General features: G+C 49.2%; 1 protein-coding gene across 1 annotated transcript in view; it reads right to left on the bottom strand.

The window, feature by feature from the left end:
- The window catches only part of LOC135535404 (high affinity choline transporter 1-like), a 50,030-nt gene that overhangs the window by 11,370 nt on the left and 22,194 nt on the right, over positions 1-16,466 (bottom strand). Inside the window, exons 2-6 of the mRNA XM_064962079.1 lie at positions 14,163-14,398; positions 12,157-12,270; positions 7,250-7,405; positions 4,228-4,376; positions 302-445 (exon numbers count right to left, since the gene is read on the bottom strand). Coding sequence (XP_064818151.1) covers positions 302-445; positions 4,228-4,376; positions 7,250-7,405; positions 12,157-12,270; positions 14,163-14,349 — 750 coding nt within the window. The 5' untranslated portion in view covers positions 14,350-14,398. The remainder of the gene's footprint in view (positions 1-301; positions 446-4,227; positions 4,377-7,249; positions 7,406-12,156; positions 12,271-14,162; positions 14,399-16,466) is intronic.

Genomic DNA, 16,466 nt, shown 5'->3' with positions numbered 1-16,466 from the left:
GGAGAATGGAATGACACGGCTATACCATGATGCAGCAGGGGCTCTCTAGTGGAGAATTCACCTGCCCCTCATGTGGCAAACCATGTGGGTCTTGCATGGGCCTGCACAGCCACGTACAACGGCACAACCAACCTCATCAATAACCACAATTGGGAGCAGTGTCATCATCAACATCTACGGCAGCCGCAAGTTAGTGTGTGTACCTATGATACTTGTATGTGTGTGTGTGTACCTATGATACTTGTATGTGTGTGTGTGTATCTATGTCTGTGCGTGCGTCTGTGTGTTTTCAGTCACTCACCAGGACCATGAAGTCGTCAATCCACTTCCCCGCGTCTCTAAGCTCCAGCTTGCCGACCCAGGGGGCCTGGAACGTCTCGTTGAATGCGGTCAGAGTGATGTCCATGGAGTTTGGGTTGGTCATCATAAATGGCACACAGATCCACTGTGGGAGGAGAGTAGAGGTGAGGGGAGGGGGGAGAGGTGATGTAAGGCGATGGGAAGGGAGGAGAGGGGGAGGAGTTAGGGTTGGTAATCATAACAGATAAACTGTGAGAGGAGAGTAGAGTAGAGGTGAGGGGAGGGGGAGAGGTGATGTAAGGCGATGGGAAGGGAGGAGTTGGGAGGAGTTAGGGTTGGTCATCATAACAGATCCACTGTGAGAGGAGAGTAGAGGTGAGGGGGGAGGGGGGAGAGGTGATGTAAGGGGATGGGAAGGGAGGAGTTGGGAGGAGTTAGGGTTGGTAATCATAACAGATAAACTGTGAGAGGAGAGTAGAGGTGAGGGGGGAGGGGGTGAGGTGATGTAAGGGGATGGGAAGGGAAGAGAGGGGGAGGAGTTAGGGTTGGTCATCATAACAGATCCACTGTGAGAGGAGAGTAGAGGAGAGGGGAGGAGTTAGGGTTGGTCATCATAACAGATCCACTGTGAGAGGAGAGTAGAGGAGAGGGGAGGAGTTAGGGTTGGTCATCATAACAGATCCACTGTGAGAGGAGAGTAGAGGAGAGGGGAGGAGTTAGGGTTGGTCATCATAACAGATCCACTGTGAGAGGAGAGTAGAGGAGAGGGGGAGGAGTTAGGGTTGGTCATCATAACAGATCCACTGTGAGAGGAGAGTAGAGGAGAGGGGAGGAGTTAGGGTTGGTCATCATAACAGATCCACTGTGAGAGGAGAGTAGAGGAGAGGGGGAGGAGTTAGGGTTGGTCATCATAACAGATCCACTGTGACAACAACATGAGGATCAGTGAGTATTCTACTTCCAGAACATTTCAAGTTAAGTAGCTCCCACTGTTTTTACTGCACTCCCTAAAATACATGTCCTCCAACCTACAGTAGAAACCTGACTAATACATGTCCTCCAACCTATGGTAGAAACCTGACTAATACATGTCCTCCAACCTACAGTAGAAACCTGACTAATACATGTCCTCCAACCTACAGTAGAAACCTGACTAATACATGTCCTCCAACCTACGTTAGAAACCTGACTAATACATGTCCTCAACCTACGGTAGAAACCTGACTAATACATGTCCTACCAACCTACAGTAAAAACCTGACTAATACATGTCCTACCAACCTACAGTAAAAACCTGACTAATACATGTCCTCCAACCTACGGTAGAAACCTGACTAATACATGTCCTCCAACCTACAGTAGAAACCTGACTAATACATGTCCTCCAACCTACAGTAGAAACCTGACTAATACATGTCCTCCAACCTATGGTAGAAACCTGACTAATACATGTCCTCCAACCTACGGTAGAAACCTGACTAATACATGTCCTCCAACCTACAGTAGAAACCTGACTAATACATGTCCTCCAACCTACGGTAGAAACCTGACTAATACATGTCCTCCAACCTACGGTAGAAACCTGACTAATACATGTCCTCCAACCTACAGTAGAAACCTGACTAATACATGTCCTCCAACCTACAGTAGAAACCTGACTAATACATGTCCTCCAACCTACAGTAGAAACCTGACTAATACATGTCCTCCAACCTACGGTAGAAACCTGACTAATACATGTCCTCCAACCTACGGTAGAAACCTGACTAATACATGTCCTCCAACCTACAGTAGAAACCTGACTAATACATGTCCTCCAACCTACGGTAGAAACCTGACTAATACATGTCCTCCAACCTACAGTAGAAACCTGACTAATACATGTCCTCCAACCTACGGTAGAAACCTGACTAATACATGTCCTCCAACCTACAGTAGAAACCTGACTAATACATGTCCTCCAACCTATGGTTGAAACCTGACTAATACATGTCCTCCAACCTACGGTAGAAACCTGACTAATACATGTCCTACCAACCTACAGTAAAAACCTGACTAATACATGTCCTACCAACCTACAGTAAAAACCTGACTAATACATGTCCTCCAACCTACAGTAGAAACCTGACTAATACATGTCCTCCAACCTACGTTAGAAACCTGACTAATACATGTCCTCAACCTACGGTAGAAACCTGACTAATACATGTCCTACCAACCTACAGTAAAAACCTGACTAATACATGTCCTACCAACCTACAGTAAAAACCTGACTAATACATGTCCTCCAACCTACGGTAGAAACCTGACTAATACATGTCCTCCAACCTACAGTAGAAACCTGACTAATACATGTCCTCCAACCTACAGTAGAAACCTGACTAATACATGTCCTCCAACCTATGGTAGAAACCTGACTAATACATGTCCTCCAACCTACGGTAGAAACCTGACTAATACATGTCCTCCAACCTACAGTAGAAACCTGACTAATACATGTCCTCCAACCTACGGTAGAAACCTGACTAATACATGTCCTCCAACCTACGGTAGAAACCTGACTAATACATGTCCTCCAACCTACGGTAGAAACCTGACTAATACATGTCCTCCAACCTACGGTAGAAACCTGACTAATACATGTCCTCCAACCTACGGTAGAAACCTGACTAATACATGTCCTCCAACCTACGGTAGAAACCTGACTAATACATGTCCTCCAACCTACGGTAGAAACCTGACTAATACATGTCCTCCAACCTACGGTAGAAACCTGACTAATACATGTCCTCCAACCTACAGTAGAAACCTGACTAATACATGTCCTCCAACCTACGGTAGAAACCTGACTAATACATGTCCTCCAACCTACGGTAGAAACCTGACTAATACATGTCCTCCAACCTACGGTAGAAACCTGACTAATACATGTCCTCCAACCTACGGTAGAAACCTGACTAATACATGTCCTCCAACCTATGGTAGAAACCTGACTAATACATGTCCTCCAACCTACAGTAGAAACCTGACTAATACATGTCCTCCAACCTACAGTAGAAACCTGACTAATACATGTCCTCCAACCTATGGTTGAAACCTGACTAATACATGTCCTCCAACCTACGGTAGAAACCTGACTAATACATGTCCTCCAACCTACGGTAGAAACCTGACTAATACATGTCCTCCAACCTACGGTAGAAACCTGACTAATACATGTCCTCCAACCTACAGTAGAAACCTGACTAATACATGTCCTCCAACCTACGGTAGAAACCTGACTAATACATGTCCTCCAACCTACAGTAGAAACCTGACTAATACATGTCCTCCAACCTACGGTAGAAACCTGACTAATACATGTCCTCCAACCTACAGTAGAAACCTGACTAATACATGTCCTCCAACCTACTGTAGAAAACTGTACAAATGCACATTGTTAAAGGTCCAATGAGGCTGTTTCTTTTTTTAAATCTCAATATCAAATAATTAAGTGCTGTAATTATTTTCAATTAAAATGGTAAAAAAATATATTAAAAAATCACTTCTTTACAAAGAATGTATCGGTCTGTTATTGTCTGAGAGGTTTGGAACTCTTTCTTATTGGTCTATTAACTCATTTCCCGCTTGGTGATGTCACCAGGCAGGCCAAAACTCCACCCTAGAACAGCTAGCAGAAACTTCAGTCGGCTCTTACACTAAAATGGCATTAGTAATTTTCACAATTTCACAGTATTATTCCAGCCTAGTGTGGAAATATATTTAAAACACAAGAAAATCTTGATTTGAATGCACTGGGCCTTTAAGTATATTGGCATTTCCTTTCAAATAAGTTGGATTCGATTTGAATGGCTATGACTGATCATCAAGCTGAAATATTCTTTAAATAAAGTTGGATTGGATTCAAAATGGCTGCCGGTCACTCACCAGACTGAGGAAGATGAGGATGAGCTGGATGACATCGGTGTAGGCTACAGAGTAGAGTCCTCCCAGTAGAGTGTAGATGATGGCCACCACAGAGCTGATACAGATGGAGTAGACATAGGGCAGGTCCAGAATCACACTCATAGTGCCACCTGCAGCACACAGGGAGGGCAACGGAACACTGAGCTACGGAACACTCAGAACACTGAGCTACGGAACACTCAGAACACTGAGCTACGGAACACTCAGAACACTGAGCTACGGAACACTGAGATACGGAACACTCAGAACACTGAGCTACGGAACACTGATCTACGGAACACTCAGAACACTGAGATACGGAACACTCAGAACACTGAGCTACGGAACACTCAGAACACTGAGCTACGGAACACTCAGAACACTGAGCTACGGAACACTGATCTACAGAACACTCAGAACACTGAGCTACGGAACACTGATCTACGGAACACTCAGAACACTGAGCTACGGAACACTGATCTACGGAACACTCAGAACACTGAGCTACGGAACACTCAGAATACTGAGCTACGGAACACTCAGAACACTGAGCTACGGAACACTGATCTACGGAACACTCAGAACACTGAGCTACGGAACACTGATCTACGGAACACTCAGAACACTGAGCTACAGAACACTCAGAACACTGAGCTACGGAACACTGATCTACGGAACACTCAGAACACTGAGCTACGGAACACTGATCTACGGAACACTCAGAACACTGAGCTACGGAACACTCAGAATACTGATCTACAGAACACTCAGAACACTGAGCTACGGAACACTGATCTACGGAACACTCAGAACACTGAGCTACGGAACACTGATCTACGGAACACTCAGAACACTGAGCTACGGAACACTCAGAATACTGAGCTACGGAACACTCAGAACACTGAGCTACGGAACACTGATCTACGGAACACTCAGAACACTGAGCTACGGAACACTGATCTACGGAACACTCAGAACACTGAGCTACGGAACACTCAGAACACTGAGCTACGGAACACTCAGAACACTGAGCTACGGAACACTCAGAATACTGAGCTACGGAACACTCAGAACACTGAGCTACGGAACACTCAGAACACTGAGCTACGGAACACTCAGAACACTGAGCTACGGAACACTCAGAACACTGAGCTACGGAACACTCAGAACACTGAGCTACGGAACACTCAGAACACTGAGCTACGGAACACTCAGAACACTGAGCTACGGAACACTCAGAACACTGAGCTACGGAACACTGAGCTACGGAACACTCAGAACACTGAGCATCATCAACAATAGAATGTTCACAGACCATTATCAGTGATTAGCTGATGACCTACTGCTGTATAGATGAACCACTCTGCTTCTCCTTCTGGAGACTAAATGCTGGTTCTAAGACTGCATAAATGTACTGCAAATACTAAAGTAATATCCTAGAAACAGTGGTGAGCCTGGTCAAGTACAGTATAATACTTTTCTATTGCTATATACTATTAACAGTACATATTATAAATGTAACTTTTATATATGCATACAGTTGAAGTGGGAAGTTTACATACACCTTAACCAAATACATTTAAACTCAGTTTGTCATAATTCCTGACATTTAATCCTTGTAAAAACTCCCTGTCTTAGGTCAATTAGGATCACCACTTTATTTTAATTAAGAATGTGAAATGTCAGTATAATAGTAGAGAAAATGATTTATTTCAGCTTTGATTTCTTTCATCACATTCCCAGTCGGTCAATTTCTTTCCTTTCCTTTCTTTCTTGGCAGATTTATTTTTATTTTCCCATGATGGTAATCAGAGGCACTGAGTTTGAAGGTCGGCCTTGAAATACATCCACAGGTTCACCTCCAATTGACTCAAACGATGTCAATTAGCCTATCAGAAGCTTCTAAAGCCATGACAACATTTTCTGTAATTTTCCAAGCTGTTTAAAGGCACAGTCCACTTAGTGTATGTAAACATCTGACCTACTGGAATTTTGATATAATCTGTCTGTAAACAACTGTAGGAAAAATGACTAATGTCATGGACAAAGTAGATGTCCTAACCGACTTGCCAAAACTATAGTTTGTTAACAAGACATTTGTGGAGTGGTTGAAAAACTAGTATTAATGACTCCAGTCTAAGTGTATGTAAACTCCTGACGTCAACTGTACATATTGTCTGTCCACTGATGCAACCAAAGAGCAAAGGTCAAGCAACAGCCAAAATGTATATTTTTTTAAACCGAAGAAAGCAAAACTGCTCATATCGGAAGAAACCTACTGAGTCTCTGGGTTGCTTCTCTCACTCGAAGATTCATCATAAATCACCATCATCAGGTTACATCATAACTGTTAAGAACTAAGGAACTAAAGAATATTAAATAATAATAATAATAATAATGCACAAATAAATATTTAAAAAAAATATTAAATAGAGAAAATAATGAATCAATCGATAAGTAGATAAACATGAGTAAATCCAGGTCTACCTCTCTCCAATCAGGCCCAGGGTCAGGTCGGCCCCACCCCCCCAGCTTGGCCCCGCCCCGCCCAGCTCGGCCACGCCCCACCCGCCCCGCCCGTCTGGCCAAGACGCACCTACGACCTTAAACAGAAAAGTGTCAGATCGCCACATCGCTGACTATTAGGTTTTTCAGCCTGACTGTGACCTTTTGACCTCTGCTCTTGACCTTTGACTTGAACTTCACCCCATATATTTAAATGTTTGACCTCTGATGTCGAGGAGTATCTCTTTTTTTTTTTTTTTAGCCCCTTCAGAGAGTGTGTGTGTGTGTGTGTGTGTGTGTGTGTGTGTGTGTGTGTGTGTGTGTGTGTGTGTGTGTGTGTGTGTGTGTGTGTGTGTGTGCGTGCGTGCGTGCGTGCGTGCGTATCGAGGGTTGGAGAACATACTGTACTGCAGGACCAGTTGGTTACCTAGGCAACATTCAAACGTTGTATCAGTTGGTCATTCTAGGTCCACAATAAAACATTGAATCAGTTGGTTACCTAGGCTGACCAGCGTCCTAGCGACCCACAGGACGTCTGCAATGAGCGCTGGGAAGATGAGCAGGCTGCTCAGGACGTTGCCATACTTTATCTGGAACGGATCCATCATTGTCACGTACTTGTTTTCCCTCATAGGCTTGGCAAAGAAAAAACCACCTGCATCAGAAAAGAGAGAGAGGAGTATTTTTTAACGAGGCAAGTCAGTTAAGAACAAATTCTTATTTTCAATGATGGCTGAGGAACAGTGGGTTAACTGCCTGTTCAGGGGGAGAACGACAGCTCGGGGGTTTGAACTTGCAACCTTCCGGTTACTAGTCCAACGCTCTAACCACTAGGCTACCCTGCCGCCACATCCTCAGTATGGAGGGGGATAAAGGGGGGGAGAGAGATGAGGAGTACGGAGGGAGAGAGAGAGGAGGAGAGGGGGATGGAGGGGCTAGAGAGAGGAGGGGGGGATGGAGGGGGAAGCGAGAGGAGGGGGGGGAGGGGGAAGAGGGGGAAGAGAGAGAGAGAGGAGAGAGAGGAAGAGGGGGAGAGAGAGGAAGAGGGGGATGGAGGGGGAAAGAGGAGGGGGAGAGAGGAGGGGGATGGAGGGGGAGAGAGAGAGAGGAAAGAGAGGAAGAGGGGGATGGAGGGGGAGAGAGATGGAGGGGGAGGGGGAGAGAGAGAGAGGAAAGAGAGGAAGAGGAGGATGGAGGGGGAGAGAGAGAATAGGGGGATAAGGGGGAGAGATGAGAGGTGGAGGGGGAAGAGAGGAGGGGGATGGAGGGGGAGAGAGGGGGATGGAGGGGGAGAGAGAGGAAGGGGGGGTGGAGGAGGAGGGATAATAAAACATAGGAAACTTAAAACCAACAGGTGTTGACCTCTGATAACACAGCACCTGTTTCTGTGTTGTTATTGCCAGCCGAGCGGATAGACAATGGATCAAAACAACACCAAGGGATCATGTTACTAAACACACACACACACACACACACACACACACACACACACACACACACACACACACACACACACACACACACACACACACACACACACACACACACACACACACACACACAATCATAAACCCTTGCCCCCCACCAATCACCCCATAGCCCATAACTATGACAAATCATTTCCCGCTCACTTTACGACTGTGTTCTTTAGTTGGTTACGTGCAAGGACAGCTGTTTCATTCGCGTGTGTAGGTGTGTGTGTGTGTGTGTGTGTGTGTGTGTGTGTGTGTGTGTGTGTGTGTGTGTGTGTGTGTGTGTGTGTGTGTGTGTGTGTGTGTGTGTGTGTGTGTGTAGGACACTCACGGCCCACTTGGGAGCATTCTGCTCCAGCGATCCAGTTACACAAAGGTCACGTTCCAAATGGCACCCTATTCCCTGACCAGGGCCCAGAGGGGAGTAGGGTGTAGTTTGACCAGGGCCCAGAGGGGAGTAGGGTGTAGTTGGACCAGGGCCCAGAGGGGAGAAGGGTGTAGTTGGACCAGGGCCCAAGGGGTGTAGGGTGTAGTTTGACCAGGGCTCATAGGGGAGAAGGGTGAAGTTTGAACAGGGCCCATAGGGGAGTAGGGTGTAGTTTGAACAGGGCCCAAGGGGTGTAGGGTGTAGTTTGACCAGGGCCCATAGGGGAGAAGGGTGTAGTTTGACCAGGGCCCATAGGGGAGAAGGGTGTAGTTGGACCAGGGCCCAGAGGGGAGAAGGGTGTAGTTGGACCAGGGCCCAGAGGGGAGTAGGGTGTAGTTTGACCAGGGCCCATAGGGGAGAAGGGTGTAGTTGGACCAGGGCCCAGAGGGGTGTAGGGTGTAGTTTGACCAGGGCCCATAGGGGAGAAGGGTGTAGTTGGACCAGGGCCCAGAGGGGTGTAGAGTGTAGTTTGACCAGGGCCCATAGGGGAGAAGGGTGTAGTTGGACCAGGGCCCAGAGGGGAGTAGGGTGTAGTTTGACCAGGGCCCATAGGGGAGTAGGGTGTAGTTTGACCAGGGCCCATAGGAGAGAAGGGTGTCATTTGACCAGGGCCCATAGGGAAGTAGGGTGTAGATTGACCAGGGCCCATAGGGGAGTAGGGTGTAGTTTGACCAGGGCCCATAGGGGAGAAGGCTGAAGTTTGAACAGGGCCCATAGGGGAGTAGGGTGTAGTTTGAACAGGGCCCAAGGGGTGTAGGGTGTAGTTTGACCAGGGCCCATAGGGGAGAAGGGTGTAGTTTGACCAGGGCCCATAGGGGAGAAGGGTGTAGTTGGACCAGGGCCCAGAGGGGAGAAGGGTGTAGTTGGACCAGGGCCCAGAGGGGAGTAGGGTGTAGTTTGACCAGGGCCCATAGGGGAGAAAGGTGTAGTTGGACTAGGGCCCAGAGGGGTGTAGGGTGTAGTTTGACCAGGGCCCATAGGGGAGAATGGTGTAGTTGGACCAGGGCCCAGAGGGGTGTAGGGTGTAGTTTGACCAGGGCCCATAGGGGAGTAGGGTGTAGTTTGACCAGGGCCCATAGGGGAGTAGGGTGTAGTTTGACCAGGGCCCATAGGAGAGAAGGGTGTCGTTTGACCAGGGCCCATAGGGAAGTAGGGTGTAGATTGACCAGGACCCATAGGGGAGTAGGGTGAATTTTGAACAAGGCCCATAGGGGAGTAGGGTGAAGTTTGAACAGGGCCCATAGGGGAGTAGGGTGTAGTTTTACCAGGGCCCAAAGGGGAGTAGAGTGTAGTTTGACCAGGGACCATAGGGGAGTAGGGTGTAGTTTGACCAGGACCCATAGGGGTGAATGCCCTTTAGGACCATTCTTGATACACACATATAGTGCACTACTTTAGACCAGAGCCCTATTCCCTATATAGTGCACTACTTTAGACCAGAGCCCTATTCCCTATATAGTGCACTACTTTAGACCAGAGACCTCTTCCCTATATAGTGCACTACTTTAGACCAGAGCCCTATTCCCTATATAGTGTACTACTGTTGACCAGTGCCCTATTCCCTATATAGTGCACTACTTTAGACCAGAGCCCTATTCCCTATATAGTGCACTACTTTAGACCAGAGCCCTATTCCCTACATAGTGCACTACTTTAGACCAGAGCCCTATTCCCTATATAGTGCACTACTTTACAACAGAGCCCTATTCCCTATATAGTGCACTACTTTAGACCAGAGCCCTATTCCCTATATAGTGCACTACTTTAGACCAGAGCCCTATTCCCTATATAATGCACTACTTTAGAAAAGAGCCCTATTCCTTATATAGTGCACTACTTTAGACCAGAGCCCTATTCCCTATATCGTGCACTACTTTAGACCAGAGACCTATTCCCTATATAGTGCACTACTTTAGACCAGAGCACTATTCCCTATATAGTGCACTACTTTAGACCAGAGCCCTATTCCCTATATATTGCACTACTTTAGACCAGAGCCCTATTCCCTATATAGTGCACTACTTTAGACCAGAGCCCTATTCCCTATATAGTGCACTACTTTAGACCAGAGCCCTATTCCCTATATAGTGCACTACTTTAGACCAGAGCCCTATTCCCTATATAGGGCACGACTTTAGACCAGGGCTCTATTCCCTATATAATGCACTACTTTAGACCAGAGCCCTATCCCCTATATAGTGCACTAATTTAGACCAGAGCCCTATTCCCTATATAGTGCACTACTTTAGACCAGAGCCCTATTCCCTATATAGGGCACCACTTTAGACCAGAGCCCTATTCCCTATATAGTGCACTACTGTTGACCAGAGCCCTATTCCCTATATAGTGCACTACTTTAGACCAAGTCCCTATTTCCTATATAGTGCACTTCTGTTGACCAGAGCCCTATTCCCTATATAGTGCACTACTTTAGACCAGAGCCCTCTTCCCTATATAGTGCACTACTTTAGACCAGAGCCCTATTCCCTATATAGTGCACTACTTTAGACCAGAGCCCTATTCCCTATATAGAGCACTACTTTAGACCAGAGCCCTATTCCCTATATAGTGTACTACTTTAGACCAGAGCCCTATTCCCTATATAGTGTACTACTTTAGACCAGAGCCCTATTCCCTATATAGAGCACTACTTTAGACCAGAGCCCTATTCCCTATATAGTGCACTACTTTAGACCAGAGCCCTATTCCCTATATAGTGCACAACTTTAGACCAGAGCCCTATTCCCTATATAGTGTACTACTTTACAACAGAGCCCTATTCCCTATATAGTGCACTACTTTAAGCCAGAGCACTATTCCCTATATAGGGCACTACTTTAGACCAGAGCCCTATTCCCTATATAGTGCACTACTTTACACCAGAGCCCTATTCCCTATATAGTGCACTACTTTAGACCAGAGCCCTATTCCCTATATAGTGCAGTACATTAGACCAGAGCCCTATTCCCTATATAGTGCACTACTTTAGACCAGAGCCCTATTCCCTATATAGTGCAGTACATTAGACCAGAGCCCTATTCCCTATATAGTGCACTACTTTAGACCAGAGCCCTATTCCCTATATAGTGCACTACTTTAGACCAGAGCCCTATTCCCTATATAGTGCACTACTTTAGACCAGAGCCCTATTCCCTATATAGTGCACTACTTTAGACCAGAGCCCTATTCCCTATATAGTGCACTACTTTAGACCAGAGCCCTACCTGTGCTGCAGTCGATAGGGCTGAGAACATTTCTTAGCTTTAGTACCTCTCTCTACTGTTTCATAACTCCTATCCTCTTTCGGCTGAGCACGTTTCCAGATGACCTCATAGCACACAGGTGTGTTTTTTAACTGTGTTGCTGGGTAACAGAAGGGTTAGTGCTAGAGTGGATGAGGTGAAGGTACGTCTAAAATAGGCCCCCTCTTCCATATATACAGCTCATATCAGCTATTAGTACCAGGATCAGACCGTGGGGTTAGAGGTTAGAGGTCATATGACTCACCCAGGAAGAAGGTGAGTACGTAGGGGACTGGCATCAGAGCCCAGACCAGACCCAGGGTAGGGTTGTAGACTGCCTCCGCTATACCGAGGATAAACCCTCCTCCAACCCACGTAGCTGTAGGGAGGAGAGGGGGATAGGGAGAGAGAGGGAGAGAGGGAGGGAGAGGGAGAGAAGGAGAGAGGGAGAGAGGGAAAGAGAGGGAAAGAGGGAGAGAGGGAAAGAGGGAGAGAGAGGGAGAGAGAGGGAGAGAGAGGGAAAGAGAGGGGGGAGAGAGAAGGAAAGTGGGAGGGAGAGAGAGAGAGAGGGAAAGAGGGAGAGGACGGGAGGGAGGGAGAGAGAGAGGGAGGGAGAGAGAGAGAGAGAGATGGAGAGAGGGAGAGAGGGAGAGAGAGGGAGATAGAGGGAGAGAAGGAAAGAGGGAGAGAGAGGGAGAGAGAGGGAAGGAGAGAGAGAGAGAAGGAAAGAGGGAGAGAGAGGGAGAGAGAGAGAGAGGGAGAGAGAGGGAAGGAGAGAGAGAGAAGGAAAGAGGGAGAGAGGGGGAGAGAGAGAGAGGGAGGGAGAGGGAGGGAGAGAGAGAGGAAGGGATTGAGAGAGAGAGGGAGAGAGAGAGAGAGAGAGAGAGAAGGAGAGAGAGGGAGAGAGGGAGAGGGAGAGAGAGGGAGAGGGATGGAGAGAGAGGGAAAGAGGGAGAGAGGGAAAGAGGGAGAGAGAGAGGGAGAGAGAGAGAGGGAGTGAAAAACACACATAAACTTGGGCCAATACATGCCAATGCAGTAACACCTACTTCTGAGAGTCCCACTGTAGACGCTCAACTAACTATCAACAAGCTGTCAGTGACAAGTCAACAGATGTTTAGTGTTGTCCAGTAGGCCTGCAGTCGAAAGACATCTGATATTCAACACTTCCCCCAGTGCTCGTAAACAGATATGCAGTTGACCCATTGGTTGTTGATATTTGTGTAAAAGAATAAACTGATCCTTCATGTATTTTCTATTTATATGCTGCAATCTCCCTCCTTCTCTCCTTCCCTCCATCTTTCCCTCCCTCCCTCTTTCCCTCCCTCTCTCCTTCCCTCTTCCCTCTTTCCCTCCCTCTCTCCTTCCCTCCCTCTCTCCTTCCCTCCCTCCCTCTTTCCCTCCCTCTCTCCTTCCCTCTTTCTCTCCCTCTCTCCTTCCCTCTTTCCCTCTTTCCCTCCTTCCCTTCTTCCCTCTTTCCCTCTCTCCTTCCCTCCCTCCCTCTTTCCCTCTCTCCTTCCCTCTTTCCCTCCCTCTTTCCCTCCCTCTCTCCTTCCCTCCCCCTCTTTCCCTCCCTCTCCTTCCCTCTTCCCCTCCCTCTCTCCTTCCCTCCTTCCCTCTTTCACTCCCTCTTTCCCTCCCTTTCTCCTTCCCTCCTTCCCTCTTTCCCTCCCTCTCTCCTTCACTCCCTCCCTCTTTCCCTCCCTCTCTCCTTCCTTCCTTCCCTCCCCCCTCTTTCCCTTTTTCCCTCTTTCCCTCCCTCTCTCCTTCCCTCCCTCCCTCTTTCCCTCTCTCCTTCCCACTTTCCATCCCTCTTTCCCTCCCTCTCTCCTTCCCTCCTTCCCTCCCCCTCTTTCCCTCCCTCTCCTTCCCTCTTTCCCTCCTTCCCTCCTTCCCTCTTTCCCTCCCTCTCTCCTTCCCTCCTTCCCTCTTTCACTCCCTCTTTCCCTCCCTTTCTCCTTCCCTCCTTCCCTCTTTCCCTCCCTCTCTCCTTCCCTCCCTCCCTCTTTCCCTCCCTCCCTCTCTCCTTCCTTCCTTCCCTCCCCCCTCTTTCCCTTTTCCCTCCATCTCTCCTTCTCTCCTTCCCTCACTCCCTCTTCCTCCCTCCTCCCTCCCTCTTTCCCTCTTTCCCTTCCTCTTTCCCTCCATCCCACCAATCAGTGTGATGATTCCGACCAGTATATTGAAGAAACCTGTCAGGTTTATGGTAACAGTAAACCCCACTCTGTTTGGGCATGGTCTCTACAAGACCCAATCTGATTGGCTGCTTACCAGTCAGAGTGAAGATCCCCACCAACAGGTTGATGTTGCGTCCGGCGAGCAGCGTGATCTCCATCCCGTCCGACCCGGTACACTTCCTCTCCACCTTCTTGGAGCGCATCGAGGCCCAGATCCCCGTGCCTAGGATCAGCAAGTAGAAGATCGCCATGACGATCAGGCCCGGAACGTTCAGAGACATTTTAACCTTGTTCTCCTCCCTCTTCTCACCGAAGCAAATGATTGTTCAACTAGAGAGAGAGAGAGGAGAGAGAGAGGAGAGAGAGGAGAGAGAGAGAGCGAGAGAGAGCGAGAGAGAGAGAGAGAGAGAGAGATCTGTAAACAAAGGAAAAAGGACAAAGAAAGACGAAGGTTTCATGCATTGGGGGAGATGTACATACAGTGAATGTACAGCAGGCTGGCCCATCCCTCCTCTCTCCTGAGGCTGCAGGATCCCTGGCTCTCCAGGAGGACGGTTGGCCTGGACAGGGTTGGGCTCAATTCCATTACAAACAGTAAAGTCCATTCCAATTCCAAATATTCAGAGTTGAAAAGCATTGAAGATATTTGGAATTGGAATTTCAGGGTAGTTCCTGAATGGACTGTAGTTTAAATGGAACGGAGCCCAACCCTGAGGTGACCATTCCTGCTGTACACTACCATGCAAACAGCAGAGAAGACAGGATCAAAGAAAGGGAACGTTCAGAAAATACATATAGATACATAGATAAACTATAGGAACACTTCCAATAATCTCATGACTGTACAACATGGGGGTGTTGGGATGGGGCTAAGGGAGGGTAACAGAGGGGGTGTTGGGATGGGGCTGAGGGGGTGTTGGGATGGGGCTGAGGGAGGGTAACAGAGGGGGTGTTGGGATGGGGCTGAGGGGGTGTTGGGATGGGGCTGAGGGAGGGTAACAGAGGGGGTGTTGGGATGGGGCTGAGGGGGAGTTGGGATGGGGCTGAGGGAGGGTAACAGAGGGGGTGTTGGGATGGGGCCGAGGGAGGGTAACAGAGGGGGTGTTGGGATGGGGCTGAGGGGGTGTTGGGATGGGGCTGAGGGAGGGTAACAGAGGGGGTGTTGGGATGGGGCTAAGGGGGTGTTGGGATGGGGCTGAGGGAGGGTAACAGAGAGGGTGTTGGGATGGGGCTAAGGGAGGGTAACAGAGGGGGTGTTGGGATGGGGCTGAGGGGGTGTTGGGATGGGGCTGAGGGAGGGTAACAGAGGGGGTGTTGGGATGGGGCTGAGGGGGTGTTGGGATGGGGCCGAGGGAGGGTAACAGAGGGGGTGTTGGGATGGGGCTGAGGGGGTGTTGGGATGGGGCTGAGGGAGGGTAACAGAGGGGGTGTTGGGATGGGGCTAAGGGGGTGTTGGGATGGGGCTGAGGGAGGGTAACAGAGAGGGTGTTGGGATGGGGCTAAGGGAGGGTAACAGAGGGGGTGTTGGGATGGGGCTGAGGGGGTGTTGGGATGGGGCTGAGGGAGGGTAACAGAGAGGGTGTTGGGATGGGGCTAAGGGAGGGTAACAGAGGGGGTGTTGGGATGGGGCTGAGGGGGTGTTGGGATGGGGCTGAGGGAGGGTAACAGAGAGGGTGTTGGGATGGGGCTAAGGGAGGGTAACAGAGGGGGTGTTGGGATGGGGCTGAGGGGGTGTTGGGATGGGGCTGAGGGAGGGTAACAGAGGGGGTGTTGGGATGGGGCTGAGGGGGTGTTGGGATGGGGCTGAGGGAGGGTAACAGGGGGTGTTGGGATGGGGCTGAGGGGGTGTTGGGATGGGGCTGAGGGAGGGTAACAGAGGGGGGATGGGGCTGAGGGAGGGTAACAGAGGGGGTGTTGGGATGGGGCTGAGGGAGGGTAACAGAGGGGGTGTTGGGATGGGGCCGAGGAGGGTAACAGAGGGGGTGTTGGGATGGGGCTGAGGGGGTGTTGGGATGGGGCTGAGGGAGGGTAACAGAGGGGGTGTTGGGGCTGAGGGAGGGTAACAGAGGGGGTGTTGGGATGGGGCTGAGGGAGGGTAACAGAGGGGGTGTTGGGATGGGGCCGAGGGAGGGTAACAGAGGGGGGTGTTGGGATGGGGCTGAGGGGGTGTTGGGATGGGGCTGAGGGAGGGTAACAGAGAGGGTGTTGGGATGGGGCTAAGGGAGGGTAACAGAGGGGGTGTTGGGATGGGGCTGAGGGGGTGTTGGGATGGGGCTGAGGGAGGGTAACAGAGGGGGTGTTGGGATGGGGCTGAGGGGGTGTTGGGATGGGGCTGAGGGAGGGTAACAGAGGGGGTGTTGGGATGGGGCTGAGGGGGTGTTGGGATGGGGCTGAGGGA

The sequence above is a fragment of the Oncorhynchus masou genome, unplaced genomic scaffold, assembly GCF_036934945.1.
Source record: "Oncorhynchus masou masou isolate Uvic2021 unplaced genomic scaffold, UVic_Omas_1.1 unplaced_scaffold_488, whole genome shotgun sequence".
NCBI classification, from domain to species: Eukaryota; Metazoa; Chordata; class Actinopteri; order Salmoniformes; family Salmonidae; genus Oncorhynchus; species Oncorhynchus masou.
Note: the sequence above shows the minus strand (reverse complement) of the source record. Positions and strands in the feature narration are given on the sequence as shown.